A 21,388-nucleotide genomic window follows, 5' to 3' on the forward strand; every position below is an offset into this window, starting at 1 on the left:
GATCCATTCTCTCAAAAACTCGATTTCTATTTTCTTGCACTCTTTGCTCCATATCTCCGTAACGGCTGGACCTGCCTTTGCCAAAAACTAATCAGCACATCTCCCTATTAATAGGAATCGAATGTTTTTTAAACCATTCAAATCGGTTGATCCGTGCGCCCGAAAACGTGGACGAAAAAATGCGGACATACAAAACACACACACATCCATTTTTTCTGAGGTATGCCAAAATGATCAGAAACCTTCAAAACGTCGAGAAATGCAAAAATTTTCATTTTCGATTTTCGGCCCATTACTATAACTACCCTACGGTAAGTTAATTATATAAAAATGTGTACAAAATTTTATCGTGCTAAAGTTTCCAGCTATTGAAAATGTATTAAAACCAATATATTAATACTACATAAAAATCAATTGTTAATGAATGCAATTTGGAAATTCTTAGCGTTTCTCTATATAACCAAAATTCCTAAATCGTCAGTTTTAAGAGCGATCAAAATTAAAAATTAATGAAGATCTTTAAGACATATTTTATAATATATGATGGAAAAACGGTTTAGCCGGTCGGCAACCCCATGCACTCTGTAGAGACAGGGGAATAGAGAGTAGAGACAAGACTATGAGAGCGAGCGCCAGATCAATAACCAGCGTGGCACACAGCAGCAAGCGCGAGTCCACCCTCCTAAAACGTTCGGCTGGGGCGCCGCTACTGCTCTACTGTTACGATCAACTATTGTACTTTGTTCTAGAACATCGTAACATAATATTTTAATTCAATGAAAAAAATCAAGAAAATTTGATCTTATTCAACTTATTTAACAAACAGCATAAACCTATCATTTATTAAGCATAAAAAATAAGGATAATCTAAGACAATTTATCACTGCATATTCTTATTCATAAAAAGAAAATATAAAAAAAAAAAAATATGTCACAACTATATCAAATGTAAAATTGCAAAACATAGAACTAAGGTGACCATACGTCCCGAATTTTGATCTTTTGTCCCAGATTGTCCCAAGTTTTTAAAAGTATAGATTTAAATTGAATCTTCGCTCTTACTTGATAATAAAATTACAATCACCCATTAAATATCTGAAAGTGATATATACAAGTATGCTTATAAAAAACATACGTTATAAATAAGCAAATTGCCGAATGCAAAATTCGAAAGCGGATTAAAATATCCTCTCACATTAATAATTTCAGTTTTACGAAAATTAGCAAAAATTATGAAAACAAACTGTATGACTGTCTAGCACAAACGCTTATTTTTATTAATAGTAAGTAAATTATGAAAATTAAACAGAAATTTATACAAGGATTTGCAGCGAAAAAAAAAAAAAACATTGAAGAATATAAGATAGAATATAAATTATATTAACATATAATCTCATAATAAAGTCCTATAAAAAGTCAGTAATTCTAATTAAAAAAATCTATTTATTAAAAAAAACTGATTTGTAATTTACCCTTAAATAGTATATAATATTTTAAATTAGGCATAAGTTATTTAGCAAAGAGATTCCCCTTCGTCTTGGATTAGCATAGCCACCAACTTCCGTCCCAATTTTGGCATAAAAAATATGGTCACCTTAATAGAAAGCCAATTACAACCCAGAGCGAAATATGATAAAATGCAAAAAAAAACAACTGACGCAAGACAAAATAATGTCCAGAAATAATTATTTAATAAAAGTCACTAAAGAAAAATCAATAATAGTAAAAGAAAACAAACTGATGCCGAATCGAGAAGTGTGAAAGAAGCTCCAGAGTTGGTTACGAACCAACGTTGCCATGACGACACATAGAGTCGATCAGGATGCACTGTGCACCCCTCTACTTAACTTATCTATATACATCGCAACGTGATGCCATGGAATATCCACTATATATATTTTATAATGCCCCCTGCACGAATTCACGTTCTGAATTTGCCAAACGCTAATTTGATTTATTGTTTCCCGAATTATGACAAGAATAAATCGAGAATTTCACTCGGCTACAAGAAATAGAAGAATTTATATTGCGAAAAACATAACACACATTGCGTTTTCTATTTAAATTCTATTTACTATTAACTTCAAAGAACCCTAAGTTATGCATGTTCACTTACTTTATAAGAATTAATTTTCAACTCTCCAATTGCCATCATTTCAATTTATCAAGCGCCATCTAATGCATTAGATAGCGTTAGGTCACTAAAAATTAATATTTTAGCAGAAAAAATTGACTTACCGTTGTATCACTGTCGTGTATGTTTGGTGTTGTATTGCGACTTGGTCTCCCTGCATAAACCTGATAAATCAGACACATAATTAAAAACTGAAGAATCATATTCATCTATGAGGTGCATTAGTTTATACAGTTAAAGTTTAGAAAATTACGTATATTCGATTGTAGATTTTTATTGTTTTGATGGCACGTATGTCCTAAATTATGCTCGGTTTCAAGTATACATAGCATACGAGCGTACAATTCAACTGTAAATCTAAGTTTTCAATTTAATTTTGAATCAAAATTATTAGCGATCATTCTATTTTTATCTAGAATGCTAGTAATAATTGTCTTTACACAGCGCAAACCGTAGGAAAATTTCGAGAAAATACCATGTTGTGGCGATGGTTACTCTATTTTTATAAAACATTCGGCTCCCCCATGAGGTTGTAAAGTTCTATGGAGCGGCTTTCTGGACATTAAACAGAAACGAACCACCTCGGCATGAACATTTATTTCTTATCACATCCCCAAGATGAAAAAAGGTGTAATAATTAATTTGTTTGATTGCACCATAATTTCATCGAATAAAAATACCAAACAAACTTATTTAGTGAAAAATGTAAGAAATCTCATTCAGTACATTAAATACTCAATATTTGATATTAAAGAAATAAGCCAAAATCTAAATGAATATTTTAATTAATATAATAATAAAATAACGAAAGTCGTAAACCTCACATCATTTTATTACAACATTAATAACAATTATCCATTCAATTTACGTCACATACTTCAATATCTAGTTTAAACTAATTGCTTTTTTAAATTTACGGTATTTACCCTTGTCCATTGTTTGTTTTAATTATACAATTAAATAATATATAGCAAAGTTTATGAAAAAAAAACTTACATTGGCCGCACTATATATACATTTTATTGAAGATGAAATCGGATTCTAGAATGGAAAGCCACTTAATGATATGTTACTATCTTTAGAGGTTCAGGGCTAAATCGGTTAAAATATTCGAAAATAAAGATATTTATTTGTTGTCCTTACATTTCAATATCTTTTGATTGTTTAGCATACCTTTAACATTCGAAATACTCGCGGGTAACTATAGTGAATGTGCATGTACTAACTCGTTTTTGGAAGATTTAACTTATTTCATCAATCAAATGTATGTTTATGACAAAATGATCGGCTTATTTGAATTATTTAAAGATTGTATTATGCTGACGATGTAATTTAAATAAAATGAATAATTCTACCCCACTGTTTGCGTCTATTTGTTAGCGTGTTTTGTAAAAATGATTCAAATAGCATTCTGAAGAAGAAAAACATTTTTCGTTGTTATTATAATATATAAACATTTACCTGATGGGTTGGTGAGGGTGCCGGGGACGGAGGCGCTCTACCCGGGCTACTTTGTTGACTTTGCGAAGCGGGCGGTGGTGCACCTGTCGGAATACTAGCACCGCCGCCGGCACCCCCACTAGGGCTGCCGCCTGGAGAAGGCGCACCTGAGTTGGGCCATCGTTGCACATCTCCGTACTGAAAAGAAACAAGAAAACACATTAAAGACCGAATCGAAAATCGTTTTTCCTACGCGGAGACCGCACTAAAAATCGCCAAATTTGTATAAATAAAAAATTGAAAAATGTAATAATTTAAAATAAGATTATGCCGCATATATCGTGTGCCCACAGGTGGGCACAAGATCCGTTCACAAATAATCACTCAATAATATAAATTCATTTAAAGATGATGTAATGGAGTTACGAAAATATATAATATATACGAAAATATAGCAATATGTTTTCATTACAAAATATTTATTAAATCCTCAGGTATATCAATTCATAATTGACGAGACTTATTGAATTCAAAGTACATGTAAAGTAAGAACACGGAAATTGTATTTGTTTCTTTAAAAAATTATAAGATAAGCATCGTGTGCATAAAATTTTTATTCTTTTATTTGATCTTTTTGTATTGCATTAGAGTCAAATATTTAAAAGTCTTCGCAAAAAATGGTTAAAATTCATTTCTATTACAATCAATAATTATTTCACAGTTACTAACTCAGTTTTAGTGTTATGCGCTAGTGCCAATTATAATGTACATTCTCCAATTTGTTCATAAAAATTCTCTTATTTATTTTTTATATGTCCGGATAGTGCGAAGGCTATATCGGTAATTTATTGTATACCTAAATTCTAGACAAACAAAGCACACGTAGAGATCATTAAAAAATACAGGAGAAAATCTTTTAATTGAACATAATAAGCAATTATATATATATATATATATATATATATATATATATATTATAATAGTTAGAAATAATGGCAAATCATTTTTCGTTTTCCTTGGCAAACAAACAAATATATTCCCCATGAAAATGTTTGTTGTGTTTTCGAACCTAATAGAATTATAATGACTTTATAATTACCAAATTCGAAATGACGCGGTTACGAAGTGATTAACGTTTTTATGCAAGATGCTGCAGAATATCGTTCAATGTTTTAGAAATTCTATAGACATTACGTGCATATTTTGTCAATATTTTCTACGTTAACTAGCTAATAAAACGATTTTTTCCCCTCTTCTCCACATTTAAGATATATACAACAAAAAATTTTTGAACCATTTTTTATGGCTTATTGAACCTGATAAGTGATAAGAATAGTTTGAGGTCGTTTTCAAATTCTATTTTTATACACATATTTAGTTTAGAGAAGAAAGATCCAACTATGGTGTTGGCATCAGAGGCATTGAAAAACGAATTCCTGATTTTATTTCTTAAAAAAAAAAATCATACAATCTTATATGTACGTGCCATAAACATGATGGATACCGTATATGAATTCACCATTCATTTACAGTTTAAATTTTAAACGGAAATTTCGAATATTCTAAGAAAGAAGAATTTAATCAAATTGAAGCCTTACAACTAAAAAAGAGGAAAGATACAAAAAGTATGTGAAAAATTAGAAAAAAATCAAAAATAAAAAATTTAATTTATAAAGAAAGAATCGGGCCTTTTTGTTTCGTTTCGGGTTACTGACAAATTACAGCATAAGTATGATTGACATCGGAATTAGATTTTAAATATATATAGTTGCATAAGTGTTGTTTCTTTGCAACCTCAAAATTATTTTGAACTTAAAAAAATATTTGAAGTGCTATACAAAAAAAAAAAGAAATGCACTGAATAAAAGATGTTTAGTATAATTAAGTAAAATACTTATTAAAACGAAAAGAGTGTTTTAATAATAATAATATATATAAAAATCTAATATAGATTTTTGGGCAAGTAATATCAAAATAAAAATTTACAGGTGAGTTACGGAGAACTATTATGGAATATTTAGCGAAAAATATAAAATTAATTGAAAACTCAAATAAATTTTGATATTATTTACACGTGAAATTATAAATATCAAACAAGAATAATAAAAAATATTAAATCTGAACCGAGAATTGAACCTCGAAGCACAAATTAGAATTCCACGACGATAAACACTCGATCAATCTGCTATTGATAAGGAAAAGCATTGCAACACATGCATGCTGCGCGCTGCTAAAATGCAAACTGTAATTTTAATAGTTAAACCGCTGTTTATAAGCCTCTAATATTTTACCACAGTCAGTTTGGGCATCAAATCTACCATTGTGCCAAGTTTCATGAAAATCCGAGACGAGCAACGCGCGGATTCTCCTTGTAAGAAATATAAGCGAAGAAAGTTATTACACCTATTAAAAATAATAAAACCATTGTGAAGTTCTGATTGTGCAAGTTTTGAAAAATGTAGTGAGTTACAAGCGAGTATTAATTTACATAACTCTCAATTTTATTTCTTTCTTATTTCTTTTATAGAGAAACAACGTAAATCACTAAATAGTCTTCAAAGAAGCAAAGTTATATTGAGAATAAGACAGCAGAAATGGATGGATGTGAAACATTTCGTGCGCCATTTATGGACAAAACGAATTTAAAAAAATGCTTAATATTTCAAATAACTCTAATAACGCATTACAAAAGAATCTACCGAAAGTGAGCATCTAAAAATTAAGGCAATATAAAAATTTATGCAGAATTCTGTTAGTAATCAACACGTAAGTTGACGATTGAACGATCTAATGGCTGGCTGGCTTCTGATGTAACGTTTTGTGAAGTGTTCATTTAGCTCTGAGACCAAAAGACAATAACAATGCGGTCATCTAACCTGATGCGGCGGAAACGGTAGCCTCTGCTGCGGCGGCTGTGCTGTGGGTCGAGGAGGCGGCGGGTAGCGTTGCTGAGGATAGGGTGAGTAAGGCTGTTGCGGTGCACCGCTGCTGCTACCTACGCCGCCACTACCCGCTGGTTGCGGGAGATAACCTCCAGCAGGCGATGGTGGCGCTGCATTGCCGGCCGGACCGTACGGCGGCTGAGGACACCGCGACGTCGGCACCTGCGGATGAAATGATATCTATTTGAATTGTTTGATTGACATATTAATCAATATCTAAGGCCAAGTTACAATGATCCTCTAGTTTAGGTATCGATGCTCAGGCAGCTTGGAAAGATTGAAATGATTATTACGAAAATTGAAAATGCATTGTGCCTTATATAAAGCTTTTATATATTCATAAAACCGATCTAACTATTTAAAGCAGGGTTCGCCCGTAGGTAAGCGCTTAAAAGCGATGCGACTTGATTCAGAGGTCCCAGGTTCGATACCCATTTCGAGCAGCCTGTTGTCAGGCGGCAGTGATAACGATTTTCACTTGGAAATAAAGATAGCAATATGTTTCCAAATACAAAAAAAAAATTAAAAAACCAAGATAATTAAAAACATTATTAGAAAAATAAAAATGTATTTGTTGAAAAACAAAATCATAATTCATACACTTTGTGAACTTATTAGGAATCCTGGTTGTTGGGTAAAAATACATGAATTAGCATTTTCTGATGCATACTCATAATAAGTCGTATGTGCAAATGTTCCTAACGAAAGAAATATTTAAAAAAATGATAGCATATAATGATTCCTATGTAAGTATATACTATATGAAATATAGACTTAATAATGTTTAAATTCGTTTAAGAAGAGGTATGAATCCACATTTCTTAGATTGAGTAAAATCATTGTTTTTGTAGAACGGCTCTTCAGTGGATTAGTGCCCATCTAAGATTGAAAATATGTTAGTTCAAGTTAATGCCATCTAATCATACTTGCTACATATTCAGAATGTTATTTCCCTGGTTCAAGTGCTCGTCGTTAAGAAGGTAGTAAGTAATCACTCCAATATCACTTAAGTAGGAAAGTGTCAAATAATTCCAATCAATCGATACAAGCATAAATAAACTAGATCCATATCGTATTTTACTTGATTCTTATCGACTCGAATTGATTCGTTCGCCTCCTCTTCCAAATTATACCTGCCGTTCAATTTCTGATCTAAATAATACGAATCACCGATGTTTGGAATATATACGAATACGAATATATACGAAGCGAAATAATATATATGTGAGCTTTTGGTTGACACTGTTAGCTTTTAAGCATTGCGAGGAAAATCGTAAATAGCAAAGCAATATAAATCTAATATAACTCAAATGTTTTATTTCATTTCGTAAAATGATTTTAAATTTTCTCATCATAAATCATGTCTTTTTTAAAAGCTGAAGAACACAATAATGAATATTGAATATTAGGCAGTGAAAAGTATAAATCATAGATCACACAGAAATGAAACAATAGTAATCTTTATTGTGACGTCGCGTACCATAAATTTGGTACAATTATTCATTGTTCATGTCACGCGTACGGCTTTCGATTCAGCGACACATTGAAATTACGTCGGCAAACCACAATGTAAACAAACTACTTTCAATCGACGCACGGTTTGGATTATCTTATTGGGTGGTGCTATAAACAATAAATATTTTATTATATTTTAAAACAAACTAACTTGCGAACGTATTTACGCTATCAAAATAGTTTCTTTTTTATAATACAGTATAGCAATATTTATAATTTAATATAAATTTATATGGTTTGTTTATTCATATTGCAAAATTGTATTGTGATTAAATTTTATTATCTTTATTTTATATTAAAAAGATAGAAAAGTTGCATTTCAAAAAACACCCATACAAAGCTACAACGACTTGTATAATCATTCGGTAATACTTTTCAAGCAAATGTCTGTAATATAATCAATCTGAAAAAATACGGTGCATAATGTAAAAAATTCGCAGCTGAATTTAACGAATTTAACTAATTGAACAGCCAAGGTGCATTGGGCGGCCTGTTTCAACTTTCTTTTTAGTTTTGGTACATTCAAGATGATCACGAAACAATGGATCACTAGTACTAGACTAGTCTAAGAAAAGCTACGCATTAGGTTTACCAATGCAAGATCATATCACTTTTGTCACGAAATTGCTCGCGACTTATAAAATACAGACTCGTGATCATGTTAAAAGTCGCTGAACGAATTTTTGAAGGTCGCGTCACTCAAGTGCTCTTCGACTTTATTGCACGTTTTTTTAACGATATTGGTACTTTTCTATAATTCATAGATTCCCGGCTTCAACACACTGGTACAAGTCTGATTCGTCCAAAATTCTGGACCGACTGCGAGTAAGTAAACATTACTACATAATAGTGAATTAATTTTCCTTGCCATGAAGCAATGTTATAAATACTTAAAAACCTCTCGCACGTTTTTACTGCATGAAATTTTTTGTTGCAATATAGGAGCACTTAATTTACCAAATATTTATACATAGCATACCACAAAGACAATTTTATTGAGATTACTCACTTTCACAACATAAGTAAAGCAAGAATACACTGAAATAATCAAATTTAATATATATAATACTATATTAATGATATATTTAATAAGATAGGTATCAGAGAGAAAATTCTTTATAAAAAATTAATTTCTAGAAATGCCAATAAAAGTTAACTCATCTATTATCAAGAGTAAAAAAATTCTTATTTAACTTGTGTTAAAATATAAGTACTCAGGCACAAAAAAAACAAAATAGATAATGGCTTGACCACCAAAATCAGTATAGTGAAGGAATGAAATTCGTTGTATTATGATACAATTATAATAAATAGTTCTTTTTTGAAAGCGATATGAATAACATTCAAAATTTCAAAATATAGAGAAACATAGTACATATAATAGGCCAAAATTCTCGGTTACACAACATAGGGCAAGGTCACAATAATTTCCGGTAATGTAATGGTTATTCTCGGTTACATGTTACATTTTGTATGGTAAAATGGAGATAACATTAAGAAGAGCCAACTTCGAGAAAACATGATTTGTCAGAATAAAATAAGTGAACTGAGAATAGCCAATCTTCCACATGTTATCACGGGAGAATAATAACATAACATAGCTATGTTATACAAGAATATACCCAAAAGTCTACTCTACATTAAATAATCTCTTCTCTATTACGGCGAACCCTTATTTGTACAAAATGCTATGAAAACTACAGTAGCAATTCTCTGTTACATGTTTTCTGGGCATATGACAATAACAGCAGTTCCAAATAAGAGCTAACCTGGTGTTGAACTCATACATATGTATAGTAATTATTATATATAATATGTAAGTCGAATGTTATTTTCACATTTGCGCTATTTGGAGGTTAGGATTGTTTAAAATTTAACAATTGAGAGTGCCAAAAAATTATTTTATTGCTCAAATAAGCGCGATAGGTATAACAGCATTTTAAGAGTTTCGAGACTACACCAACCCAACGAGAGCAACATAAGGAAAATCAAAATAAATCACGTGCAACGAGAAAACCAAACATTTAAAATGATCGAATTTGTGACACCATGGGAGACCAGTAGCCTAATTTAGCTATTTCATCCAGAAATTGGCTTAAAAATTAAGATTCGGAGAAAAATAAATTGAGACAATCGTTACACATAAAGTAGGATTAGAATTATTTCATTTTTATAATTGAAATTAAATGTTTTATTTTCAAATTAAATCTAAAATAAATCTTCTTTAATGTGCTTTAGAATAATGTTAATATATAATTCTAAAAAACCGCAATATTTGCCGAAATTCATATTTGAAATTAAATTATTTGATTGTTCACATATAAAAAGATTTCGCGAGCATGCCATATTATCTGTCGAATTTGCATGATCATTAAACAAAATAAATTTAAAATGCATTAAAAAAAATTATGTACTATATTAAAAACGTTAAATAATACGAATTTTTTGCCGTAAACTATCTCATGATCAGTTTAATTAAAGAATGATAAAGACAAATATTAATAAATAAAAATATTTATGAACGTATATGCATTATTTCCACTAAAAAGGCCTTTACGAAAAGAACAAAGAGCGAAAATTTAACAGAGCAGTAGTAAGTCTTATTTAATTAAAAATTTTATCTAGTGGTATTTTAGCTTACTAAGATTATTAAAAAATATAGATGCTTAAAATCAATAATAAAACATTTTATTTAAAAACCTCCACAACATTCGATAGGAAAAAATGTAATTGTGCTAAATTTCGGTCCTGCAAATATATAAATTATAAAACACCATATCTAGTAAGCCAGTGAGGGGGTGTGTGTGATATTGTCAAAAACATGAATTCCCTGGCGCAAGCCACTGTAAATGAATCGCTGGATACGAGGGGGCGGGAGATAAATCGATGCGAAAGCCCGCCAATGGGAACTCGTCGGCAATCGCTCCTGACCAATGGCGAGATTCCCTCGTCGGCTTGTGTATTTTCCAAATCACATTATTAATAATGACCCCAGTTCAAACAATCTATAATATTTGTCTGTTTGTCCTGATCCTTTTATCTATCTAAAACAATTTTTTTAAACGCACGATTCGATCTTCCAAAGTTTGATATTTCGATATAAATAGATTTGTTTAACGATGGCTGGAGCAACTGAAAATTGTGTTCAAATATTGAAATATTAGCGAACCATTCATTATTCTGTACAACTTACATTTATACGCTGAAAATCTAAATAACCAATGCTGATACTGGAATCTATTAATCCACCGACATACATACTCTATAAATAAAACTAGAATTAACATTGTAATATGGTTTTTGGTCAATATACAAAATCCTAATTACTCACATTTCAAAAACAACAAAAAAAGCTTAACTGGAATGAATTGTTAGTTCGGACCAAACATATATATTGTCTTGATCCAAATGGCGTTTAAGTTTTTCAAATTTGCAATAATTTAAGCATGTAAAGTCAAGATAAAAATAACTTGATCAACAATGGATTTCTAATTGTATTTGACAGAATCAGATCTAGTTGCAAAGCAAAATATGATCTTTAAAAATCCGATAGGTACAACACCTTCTACATAGCCTATTAAGTATCTCTGATTTTTCAAAAAGCGAGATTTGTTCCGGATTTAGATTCTTTGTCAATAGGTAATTCTCTTTAAAAAATATTCATTAAAATAATTATTGCATCTTCAAATAGCATTTGTTATTTTAAAATCATATACAAATTACTTCGAATACGCCCCCCTCCCCTCCACCGCACGAAACTCCATGCATAATATTACAAGATATGCTCCATTCAATTGAGGGTTAATTGTCAGATGATTCATCAACATTCTTTAAAATAAATAAATATTAAATGGTCATTATCAACATTCATATGGTGTATAAATACAATAAAATAGTTATTGCCAAGTCTTTCAAGAAAAAACATTATATGATTTATATATTGCCTTAACGAGTTTTATACACTTATTTCCATACCAAATTTAAGAAGCTCTACATCTATTTATATAAAATATATAAAGAAAAAATTAATATTCTTTCAATTTTTTTGACAGCCGTATCACATTAAAGCACTTATTGATCTTAGGAAAGCAAATAACCTTTTGTTCTTTAGGAACTTCAACATATAAGGGTAGCAAAACGTTTTATTTTGAAAGTTATTTTATGTTGTTCGTAAAGTATATTTTCAGTATCAAATTTTCTTGTCTGTGCAAATTTGTAAATAAAAATTATGAATTATTTTAAGGTGACCATACCGGAATGTCACGGTTTGGCTGGGACAATCCCGCATTCCTAGCTCGTGTCCTGTTTTTTTTTCTAAAAGCAATAATTGTTGCGGATTCAGATCTTTTGTCCCGAGTTTTCTAAAAGTACTTCATAATGAAATTATAACGACCCATCAGATATATAGATATATATATATATATATATATATATATATATATATATATATATATTACGTTACCAAACAACGTGTATACATACAAGAATTGACGTTATGAATAAACGTTACCAAACAACGTATTGACGTTGTGAATAAAAATTGCCGAACACAAAATTCTAAAGGTAAGTCAAAATAGCCTGTTACATTAATAAAATCGAACTTTCATTTTCATTTTCTCAAAAATAAGCAAAAATTATGAAAACGAACGAACAAGAGTTAATTTTTTCAAGTTGATTATGAAGAAAATTTAAAACAAGGTTCAAAACCAAAAAAAAATCATATACATAAATTGAACAATAAGATAATTAAAATTATATTTAAGTCATTTAGAATAAAGCCCGAACCCCTCCCGATCCTGATTATCAAAACTCAAATCTGCCGTCTTGGTTTTGACTTTAAAAAATACGGTCACCTTTATTTTATGCTATTTACTTCATAATTTATTTTAATTAGTGAATTTACAAAATCTGATGAAATTTGAATGACTGAAATTATAGGTTGCTTTGGTGCACCAAAATTCTGTCGTTTACAAATATCCACTATATGCATGATATTTATTGTCAATTTACGCCAGTTTGAAATGCTAAAAACTAATCAAATTTTGTTGGCAAAGTTGTTGGCAACAATAGTATGTTAATTAATAGTGGCAGCATAGATATCCAATATTAGCCCTATAACATATTAATAGATAAAAATATATTTTTTGTAAATATTAATGTTACGTATTTATTAAATTCGATGATGTTAGTAACCATGTCTGTACCTTTAAAAACCCAGTAGACACGCCGCCGTTGGGCGTTGCTACTATCTTCTAGTTTATATTGTTAAGATATTTATAGTTTAGTCTCTGCTTATTGTTCATAAAAAAACAGAGTGCAGAATTAAATTATATAAAAAAAAAAATATTTGTACCTTTTCTGTTTTAAAAAAAATATATATACAGTAGAACCTCGATTATCCGGACCTCGGTTATACGGATTCGCGATTATCCGGACATAATCGCGTCGGAACTTGCATATTCCGCCCGCGCCGCTGTTTCTCTGCCCCGCGCGGCATGATCGCTTTGTTGAGTTCGTTTGCAATTGTGACTGTGTTCTGACGTGCATATATACATTATTATTAATACATTTTCTGTTTTGACGTTCATATATGCATTTTTAAAGATGCCAAAGCGTAAGAGGGCGGTGATAAAATAAATATTATAGAATTATTAAAAAAGGCGAAACCGGCCGTAAGTTAACTGATAGGTATGGTGTACGTACATCCACTATAAGCGATATTAAAAAGAATGCCGATTCTATTTTGTCGTACACTTGCACAAGTTAGATAGTGAAAATCGGAAAACGATGAAAAAAGCGAAAAATGAACTCTTAGAAGAAGCTCTTTATTGTTGGTTTTTACAAAAACGATCAACAGGACAACCGATACCCGGACCTTTGCTCTGTGAAAAGGCTGTAATTTCTGCAGTCTTCCACGCTGTGGGCCAATAATTATATTGAACGATGGCGTTGAAAATATTTGTTATATATAAAATACCTGTTGCAGGCAATTCTTTTATCATTTTTGGAATAATTTTGTCCATACCCGGCGAAGATCTGTTTTTCATATTTTTAATTTCACATAAGAAGTCATTTGGTGAAAAATGTCCTAACGGTGTTGAATGTGTATGGGTTGATTTACGAAATTGTTAATTAAATTATTCTGGTAAATATTTCGAGCGCCTAAAATGCTACTTAGATGAAAAATTAGTCGGCGATGAATCGTTCGTGGTAAGTAGTGGATTGATTTTTGTAGATATCTATGTATGTATTTGTTATTTTTGATAACAATTATTCTTCATAATTTGGATTATCCGGATTTTCGATTATCCGGATGCCTATCGACAGCAATTAGTCCGGATAATCGAGGTTCTACTGTTCTAAGAAAGCTTACATAAGATTCATTTAAATCACTCAAATTTAAATTTTCTTAAAGAAAGATTTCTAACACTCCCTCTTATGTTTACATTCGCTGCTCCGAAAACTATTATGGAGTAGTATAAAAGTTTAATAGAATTACGAAAGCAAATTGAAGCCGGTTTCTTTTTATGACCACGTTACTTTAAGTTGTGTAAGACTTGATTGAACTTTGCACAACAATGTTGCACTATTCCTTTTTATTATTTTTTTTTATCTTTTCGCATGTATAATAATACGATTTAACTATGTAAGCTTATAAAGATAGAGTCGAAGATGCTGACACAATATGATGGCTAATTTCTACCAATCAGAGATTTTTTAATTTAATGCCTTATTTTTATTTAAGGAGAAAATTACATGTAAATAAATAATGTAAAAAATTTATGCATAACAGTGATAAAAGTTTTACTTAAGGGGCCGTTCAAGTATTACGTAAGCACTATAGGGGGGCGGGGGGGTTATTGATTTGCTTATTTTTGTGACATTTAGGTGACAGATTTGCTTACTTTTGCTGACAAAGGGGGAGGGGGGGGGTAAATAATTGTACTAATCTGCTTACGTAATACTTGAACGATCCCAAAACTGCAGTAATCAAAAACTAAGAGTAGAAAATTGTTGTGAATAGAAGATCTTCGCCCTATTTTAAATCGATTCAGACCCTTTATATGCCTCTAAGTTTATTCTAAAAATATTATGTCTTGCAATGTATCAAAGTATTGTAAACGAGAGAACGGAGCGTCCGATTTGATTTAATATAAAAAAATAGAGTGAATATTTTATTGATGCAGCATTGCCGAATGAGAGCTATTTTCACTTGGAAACATTGCTATATATATTCCAAGTAAAAACCGTTGTCAATAGACTGCTCGCGGCGGGATCGAACCCGGGACTTTCGATTCGGTTTTAACTAACCGTTTCGAAGATACATGGCAAAAAGTGCATAAAATGGCAATTAAAATTTTAAGAGAACGGAGTGTCCGATTTGAATGATTCAAAAAACATTTTGTTTGCTTACGTACTTCGATATTTCGTCTCAAACAGCTATGCAGCTTTGAAAAAAAAATCAAAATTAAAAAAAATAATAAAGTTTTCAAAAAATTTAAATTACGTCACGGGAAGTATCAGCAATTTGCCTTAAGGCACGACGCCATGCGCCCCATGCACCGTTTGACAATATGTTTAGCACCAACATCATACATATATAACCGTTCATAACGAAATCGGAACAATATTGAAAGAGTGTGAAGAACAAAGCGTAGCCGGGTGTGCGGCATTGTTTGTCTGTTCTACATTGAAATATAAATAAATCCGTAATCTTTGCCGGGACACAAACACATTGAAGAAAAAGGCATTATATTATAATGCGAGACGGGCTGTCTGGTCGCACGTACACTACACAAATGTTTTAGGTACGCGTGTATGGATTGGGCTCGGCGGCGGTGGTGGCGTCCCCGCGGATGTGTTGGTGAGCGCGCTGCTTTGAAATTGATTCATTTAATAAACGGTCTGCGTGTTACATAATAGGACTATAATTATCTGTGCGCGGTTCTCTCTCTCACACTTGTTGTGACGTAACATCGTCAAGGTCACGATCGCGTTTGCTTTGTAGTGTGCCTGTGAGTCATTCATTGCATTACTGATTTATATTATCACGGATATACTACATTGCACGGCCACGTATGTGTGCTTGTATTTGTGCCCTCTTTAATCTTTGAGCATTTCACTATATGTAACAGCTGATATTATATTCATTGTGCGATAACACGTGCTTTTGTTTACAATCGTGGTCAGCCTTGCTGTCCGCAATCGGACTTCGAATTAATAATATTTATAGTGTGCAGCATCTTCAGTTACGTGGTGTACAAGTATCAAAGATTATATACCATTACAACAGATAAACCTAAACAAAACAAAAACATGAAAATGATTGAAATTCCGTATGTAAACGTGATACGAATTACAAAATAATAATAATAATAATAACTTTTGATTAAAAACAATATTGTTTACTTTGTGCAAAAGATAATTGGAAATCTTGTTGCTCATTTACGAAATTTAGTACGAACACTCACTATGTGCTACACATTTCAGATTTAATACCTGGCGTTTTGATACTGATTGCTGCTTAAAACAAGTCACTTCTATGAACAAGTGATAGGTGAATGAACTTAACCAATGACTTTTTTTTAAACAGCAATCAGAACCTTACGTCCTATGAGCTGTTGGGCTGAAACTTCTCCTTACTTCGTATTTTTAGATGGTAACCCAATGGTTATTCCATCCATATTTGATGATTTTTGTTATTAGAATTAATCTAATAGGGCTGACTTTTTATTGGTGCAGCAATGCCGGGCAAGGGCTATTTTCACTGGAATCATATTGCTATCTATATTTCCAAGTGAAAATCGTTGTCACAACCAATGACTAAAATATAAAAATAAAAAAGAGGTACACCGCCTATATATACACACAGTAAAAGTCCATTATTCCGGTACCCAACAGTCTGGAATGTCCGATAGTCCGGCATTTGTCTGAAAAATTGTAAAAATTTTGGTGTCTAAAGCTCGGGAGCTATTCGAAAGTTTTCGGAGTAGTTCTAGATTATTCGGAAGCCCTCACTGTATGTTTACCGTCTGAGGTCAAGAAATCCTTCAATTTTCTTAGTCTACCAAAAGATACTAAAACCATCCTTCTTTTGAACAATTCCTAAACCCACCCGCCAGTGAATTAGTTTAAACGTAACATACGCTTATCACCCCGGTTTACACGGTACTCTAATACGTTTTCGATCTTACGCGGTTTTTGAAAATAAAAACTTCTTTAACAAAATTTATTGATGTTGCATTTACACAAAATTATAAACACTAAACTATTATTTATATAGCTGTATCTACAACAAAATTTTCTTTGTTTTACTGTCAAAATACAACACTAGAAAATGTATGTTACTGTTATGAATTCGTAGTAGGATATTTCTATGGTAGTAGTATAGTCGTAGTATAGTAGATAATATGACAACTCCCCGGTTTATGATCAAAACTAAATTATATGTGGGTATAAGTAAGTCAGCTAGTAAGCCAAAACAAAAAGGATCAGTCAGGCGCCGAATTTGTTGTCCTTCCCATTCAGTTGGCAGTGACGAACGTTCTGCGACGTTTACCACGTGCCACATCTTTGTTTAGAATGTTTCAATAAATTTCATTAAAATTATATTTAAGCGCATTTCATTAGGACTCATTTTATTTTTTAACTTGAATACTGTCGATCACACAGACCACTGAAACAGAAGTTCTAGTGTCCGACGCCAGCCATATAATGAGTTGAGAGTCGGTCTCTAGGGACCGACGCAGACCAAACAGAAAGTTGACACCGGGCTCAACTTGTTAATAATATAATTGTTTTAATAATTGCCGCCCTATAGTCCGAAATTTTCGGTAGTCCGGAACCAAATAGTTTTCGGTCTACCACCCAAGCTAGCCGGACTAATGGTCTTCTACTATAAAATGGATAGTACTGCCCTAAGGCAGGTCCGTTTGCCTATTGCCATTTCACACCACAGTACACGAAATGGGCTTAAAATCAATTGGAAACATTCTTGATCTATATTTTCAAGTGAAAATAGACATCGCTGCTGCCCAATAAAAACTTTGTAACAGAATGTTGTAGTTTATTCAAATTTGAATATAATTAATAATCAATATTTTATAATGTGTTAATATATATACTTTCTACTATATGAAGATACACTGAAGATGAGAAAAATAACTGTCTTGAAACGAATGTGAAAACGTTTGTGCAAAAAACTGAGTACTGAGTGTAGTGTGGCATGGTTAGATATTTGGTGTAAACAAATGTGACCGCTTCGCATACTAAAACCAATAAATGTAAAAAAAAATCATATATATATCCCTGATAACAAAAACTCTAATTAAAATGGTTACCCAAAAAAGTTTATTCATTCGTTTAACCAAAAAAGATGAACTTCTTTAGAAACACAAATTCTCCCAATTCCACTACCAACATGAAAAGCACTAATTTTATTTACTGCAGCATACTATACATTGAAGAGAATTTATTATTTCGCCAAAATTCTGAAGGATAAAAATATTCTAGTATCAGGTTCATCCTTATACCCCTTTAACAAATTTTTATTTAAATTAAATCTCCTACTCCATCCAATTGGACGAAATCGTATCTTTAGGAGGTTATTTGCGGAAAGTCGTCTAATACTTATGAAAGCTTCCAATAGTGTTAACATTAGATCAGATCACAACCTGTTACATGATTCTTATTTGAATTTTTTACACTTTTTGACAAATAATTTAAAAAAACATTCGTTCTTTTAAGTTTTATATGACTGTCTACTCGAAAATTTTACTTTGTTCCTGTATAAGATCGACATCCATTTAAGATCAATTTACATCCTGATATATAAAAACAACACGCACACACAAACACAGAGATTTTAAGTCTAGTGTTCTCTTTAAAATTCATTCGTTCAATCGAGGGAATAATACTTTTTGTCTTACATTTAAATTACAAAATTTGTTTCACCGTCTGAAAAATTTATAAAATCACATTATTTTTGATAAAATCGTTTTTAGTGAAAAAGTGTTCGTGAATAATCTCATGCAGGTATATAAATCTGTCTTTTTCTTAACCTTTTTTAATACTTTCTAATTGTCTAACATTTGTAATATTTTCTTAAATAATCCACTTATTTATTTTTATTATTTTCATTTTGAATATATGGTCATATTTCTGTAATGTTATTTCTTCCATAACCTTTAAACAAAAAACCTTTTTTGTATATATATATATATATATATATATATATATATATATATGTGTGTGTGTGTGTGTGTGTGTTTATATATAACACTTCTTTTGTTTTGTATGTGTTAGAGTTGACCATCTTATGAACAGTCGTCACCGAGAATACACAATAATTAAAACAAACCGGATTTACGCATTACTTTCGCACAGTAATAAGCAAAGTGATAACTTCCCACCATCGTATCAATGCATATAAACCCGGCAATGAGTAATGTCAAAGTACCGTTCGTTCGAACACGACAGACGCAGTGAGATGAAGATCAAGGTTATGTGAGGCCAGACGGTTTAATGGGTGCGATGGGTGGGTTCAGAGCACTCACTAGTCGCGATGCGTTGTATGACACCGAAATCACTCACTGTGAGAGGTGCAACAAACGTGCAAGCACGAAGAATTCATTCTCAGGAGAGAATTGCCAAAATCGTATTAACAGCTAGCTATATTGTTCCAAATCGACTGTGTGGAACAAGTTTTTGAAAAAAAAAAGAATTTAACCTCTATTTTTAATGAATCGTTAATGTTTTATTGTTTGAATTTGTTTTGATTATTAATGTTATCATAAAAATATAGCAAATTGAATTAAAATGTATTAAAACTAACTATTACTAACAAATTTTAAAATAAGTGTAGCTAATTATCGTAGCTCTAGCAACTTTCTAATAATTTTACGTTTAATTTAATTAACATGTAGAAATTGAAGGTGTAGTAGAAATATAACGCTCAAAGATAACAATGATTCCTTAAATTACATACATAGATAGAAGAAATAAAAAATGATTTTAATACTTCTATTGATTCAAATTCATAACCAGGACATTATTAAAAAAAATCCAGTTCTTTATATTATTTACTTTTTTTTAAGCGCTGTTCTGTATCAGAAGCTGCAGGAGACAAGTATTGTTTTTTCAGTAAATGCAAATCTTATAGTAATAGAAAAAAGTTATTTTATGGAATCATCCACCAAATAATACAGAAAGAAAAATCGGTGGGTTGAATTCTCTATGCCAGTTTAAACAACTCAAATTTTTTTAATGCATTCATTTGACTTAAAACGATTATGATTATGTTTACATCAAAGTCATTCTCAACTGATATTTCTAGTCTAACGGATAAACAATGTTACAGAACTTATATAAATGTAAACAAAATTTATACTTATTATTATAATATTTTTAAAATATCTGATAATTTAATGTGCATATGTCTTATGATCACTTTTGTCCGCCAATTGTTTCTTTTTCAATTTTTTTTATTGGATCATGGAAACCGCTAAACCCGCCCCCCACAAATTTAAGCAGTTATTTATCCTGTAAATTTTTTTGAATGTTATTCGACGCTTTTTTCTCAAAAACTGAATTATCATTTTTGGCATTTTGGCCCGCATTCTCGAAATCGACTTGAATAATTAAAAAATATTAGATTTGTATTGATTTGTTATTGATTGAAAAAATATTAGATTTGATTAGATTGGTACAGACAATTACAAAAAATGGTAATTTGGTTTCGATATTTCTTCTTTGAAACAGCTACGTAGCGCGTTTGCTTTGCAAAAAGTTCATAATTTTCGAAAAATTTCAAAATACAAAAAATGTGTTTTAGAAGTCTTTTTTTTTTCATTTTTGAATAAAATTTAAAGCTCTTTATAAAATGTAATTTTCAGTACGGGATGTTTCAGTAATTTGTCTTAAGGCACAATTCCATGAGTCACTAGTTTAAATTTTTTTTCGACGCTATAAGCTTGGAAGTGCACAAATACGTCATTTTAAGAGGGCTCGAGAACTGAAGAACATATTTTTCTTAAACTTTCAGCTTGTTTACGGATCTTTATATTAGCCAAATTGCCAAATTTGATAACTTATTAACTAATTTGATAATTTAGGTTCGAAGAGGGACCAAGGCAAAAATAATAAATTTTAGTTATCGTTTATTTCTACCAAAATTTTGCATTGCAATCGTATTATGTTTTGTTAATTATATTTCTTAAAACAAAAAATGTTATTAAAAAAGGTTGATTATATTGTATAGAATTTTTTTCTCACTATCCAAATTTTGCCGCCCTGGGCAGTAACCCCGATTGCCCCTACTGTAAATCCAGCACTGCATATAATTATTTTTATTATACTT

At 31.1% G+C, this 21,388-nt stretch overlaps 1 protein-coding gene across 6 annotated transcripts in view; it reads right to left on the reverse strand.

Moving 5' to 3' along the window:
- LOC113378755 (trithorax group protein osa) overlaps positions 1-21,388 on the reverse strand; it is a 102,915-nt gene that overhangs the window by 72,872 nt on the left and 8,655 nt on the right. For 4 of the 6 annotated variants that reach the window (XM_026619342.1, XM_026619344.1, XM_026619343.1 and 1 more), the window contains exons 2-4: positions 6,451-6,678; positions 3,596-3,772; positions 2,239-2,301 (exon numbers count right to left, since the gene is read on the reverse strand). In XM_026619342.1, the coding sequence (XP_026475127.1) occupies positions 2,239-2,301; positions 3,596-3,772; positions 6,451-6,678 (468 nt within the window). The remainder of the gene's footprint in view (positions 1-2,238; positions 2,302-3,595; positions 3,773-6,450; positions 6,679-21,388) is intronic. The other 2 variants (XM_026619341.1, XM_026619345.1) reach the window with 2 other exon arrangements.

Source organism: Ctenocephalides felis, unplaced genomic scaffold (assembly GCF_003426905.1).
Source record: "Ctenocephalides felis isolate EL2017-DRISC unplaced genomic scaffold, ASM342690v1 CF-g0.4_SCAFFOLD_01886, whole genome shotgun sequence".
Classification (NCBI taxonomy): Eukaryota; Metazoa; Arthropoda; class Insecta; order Siphonaptera; family Pulicidae; genus Ctenocephalides; species Ctenocephalides felis.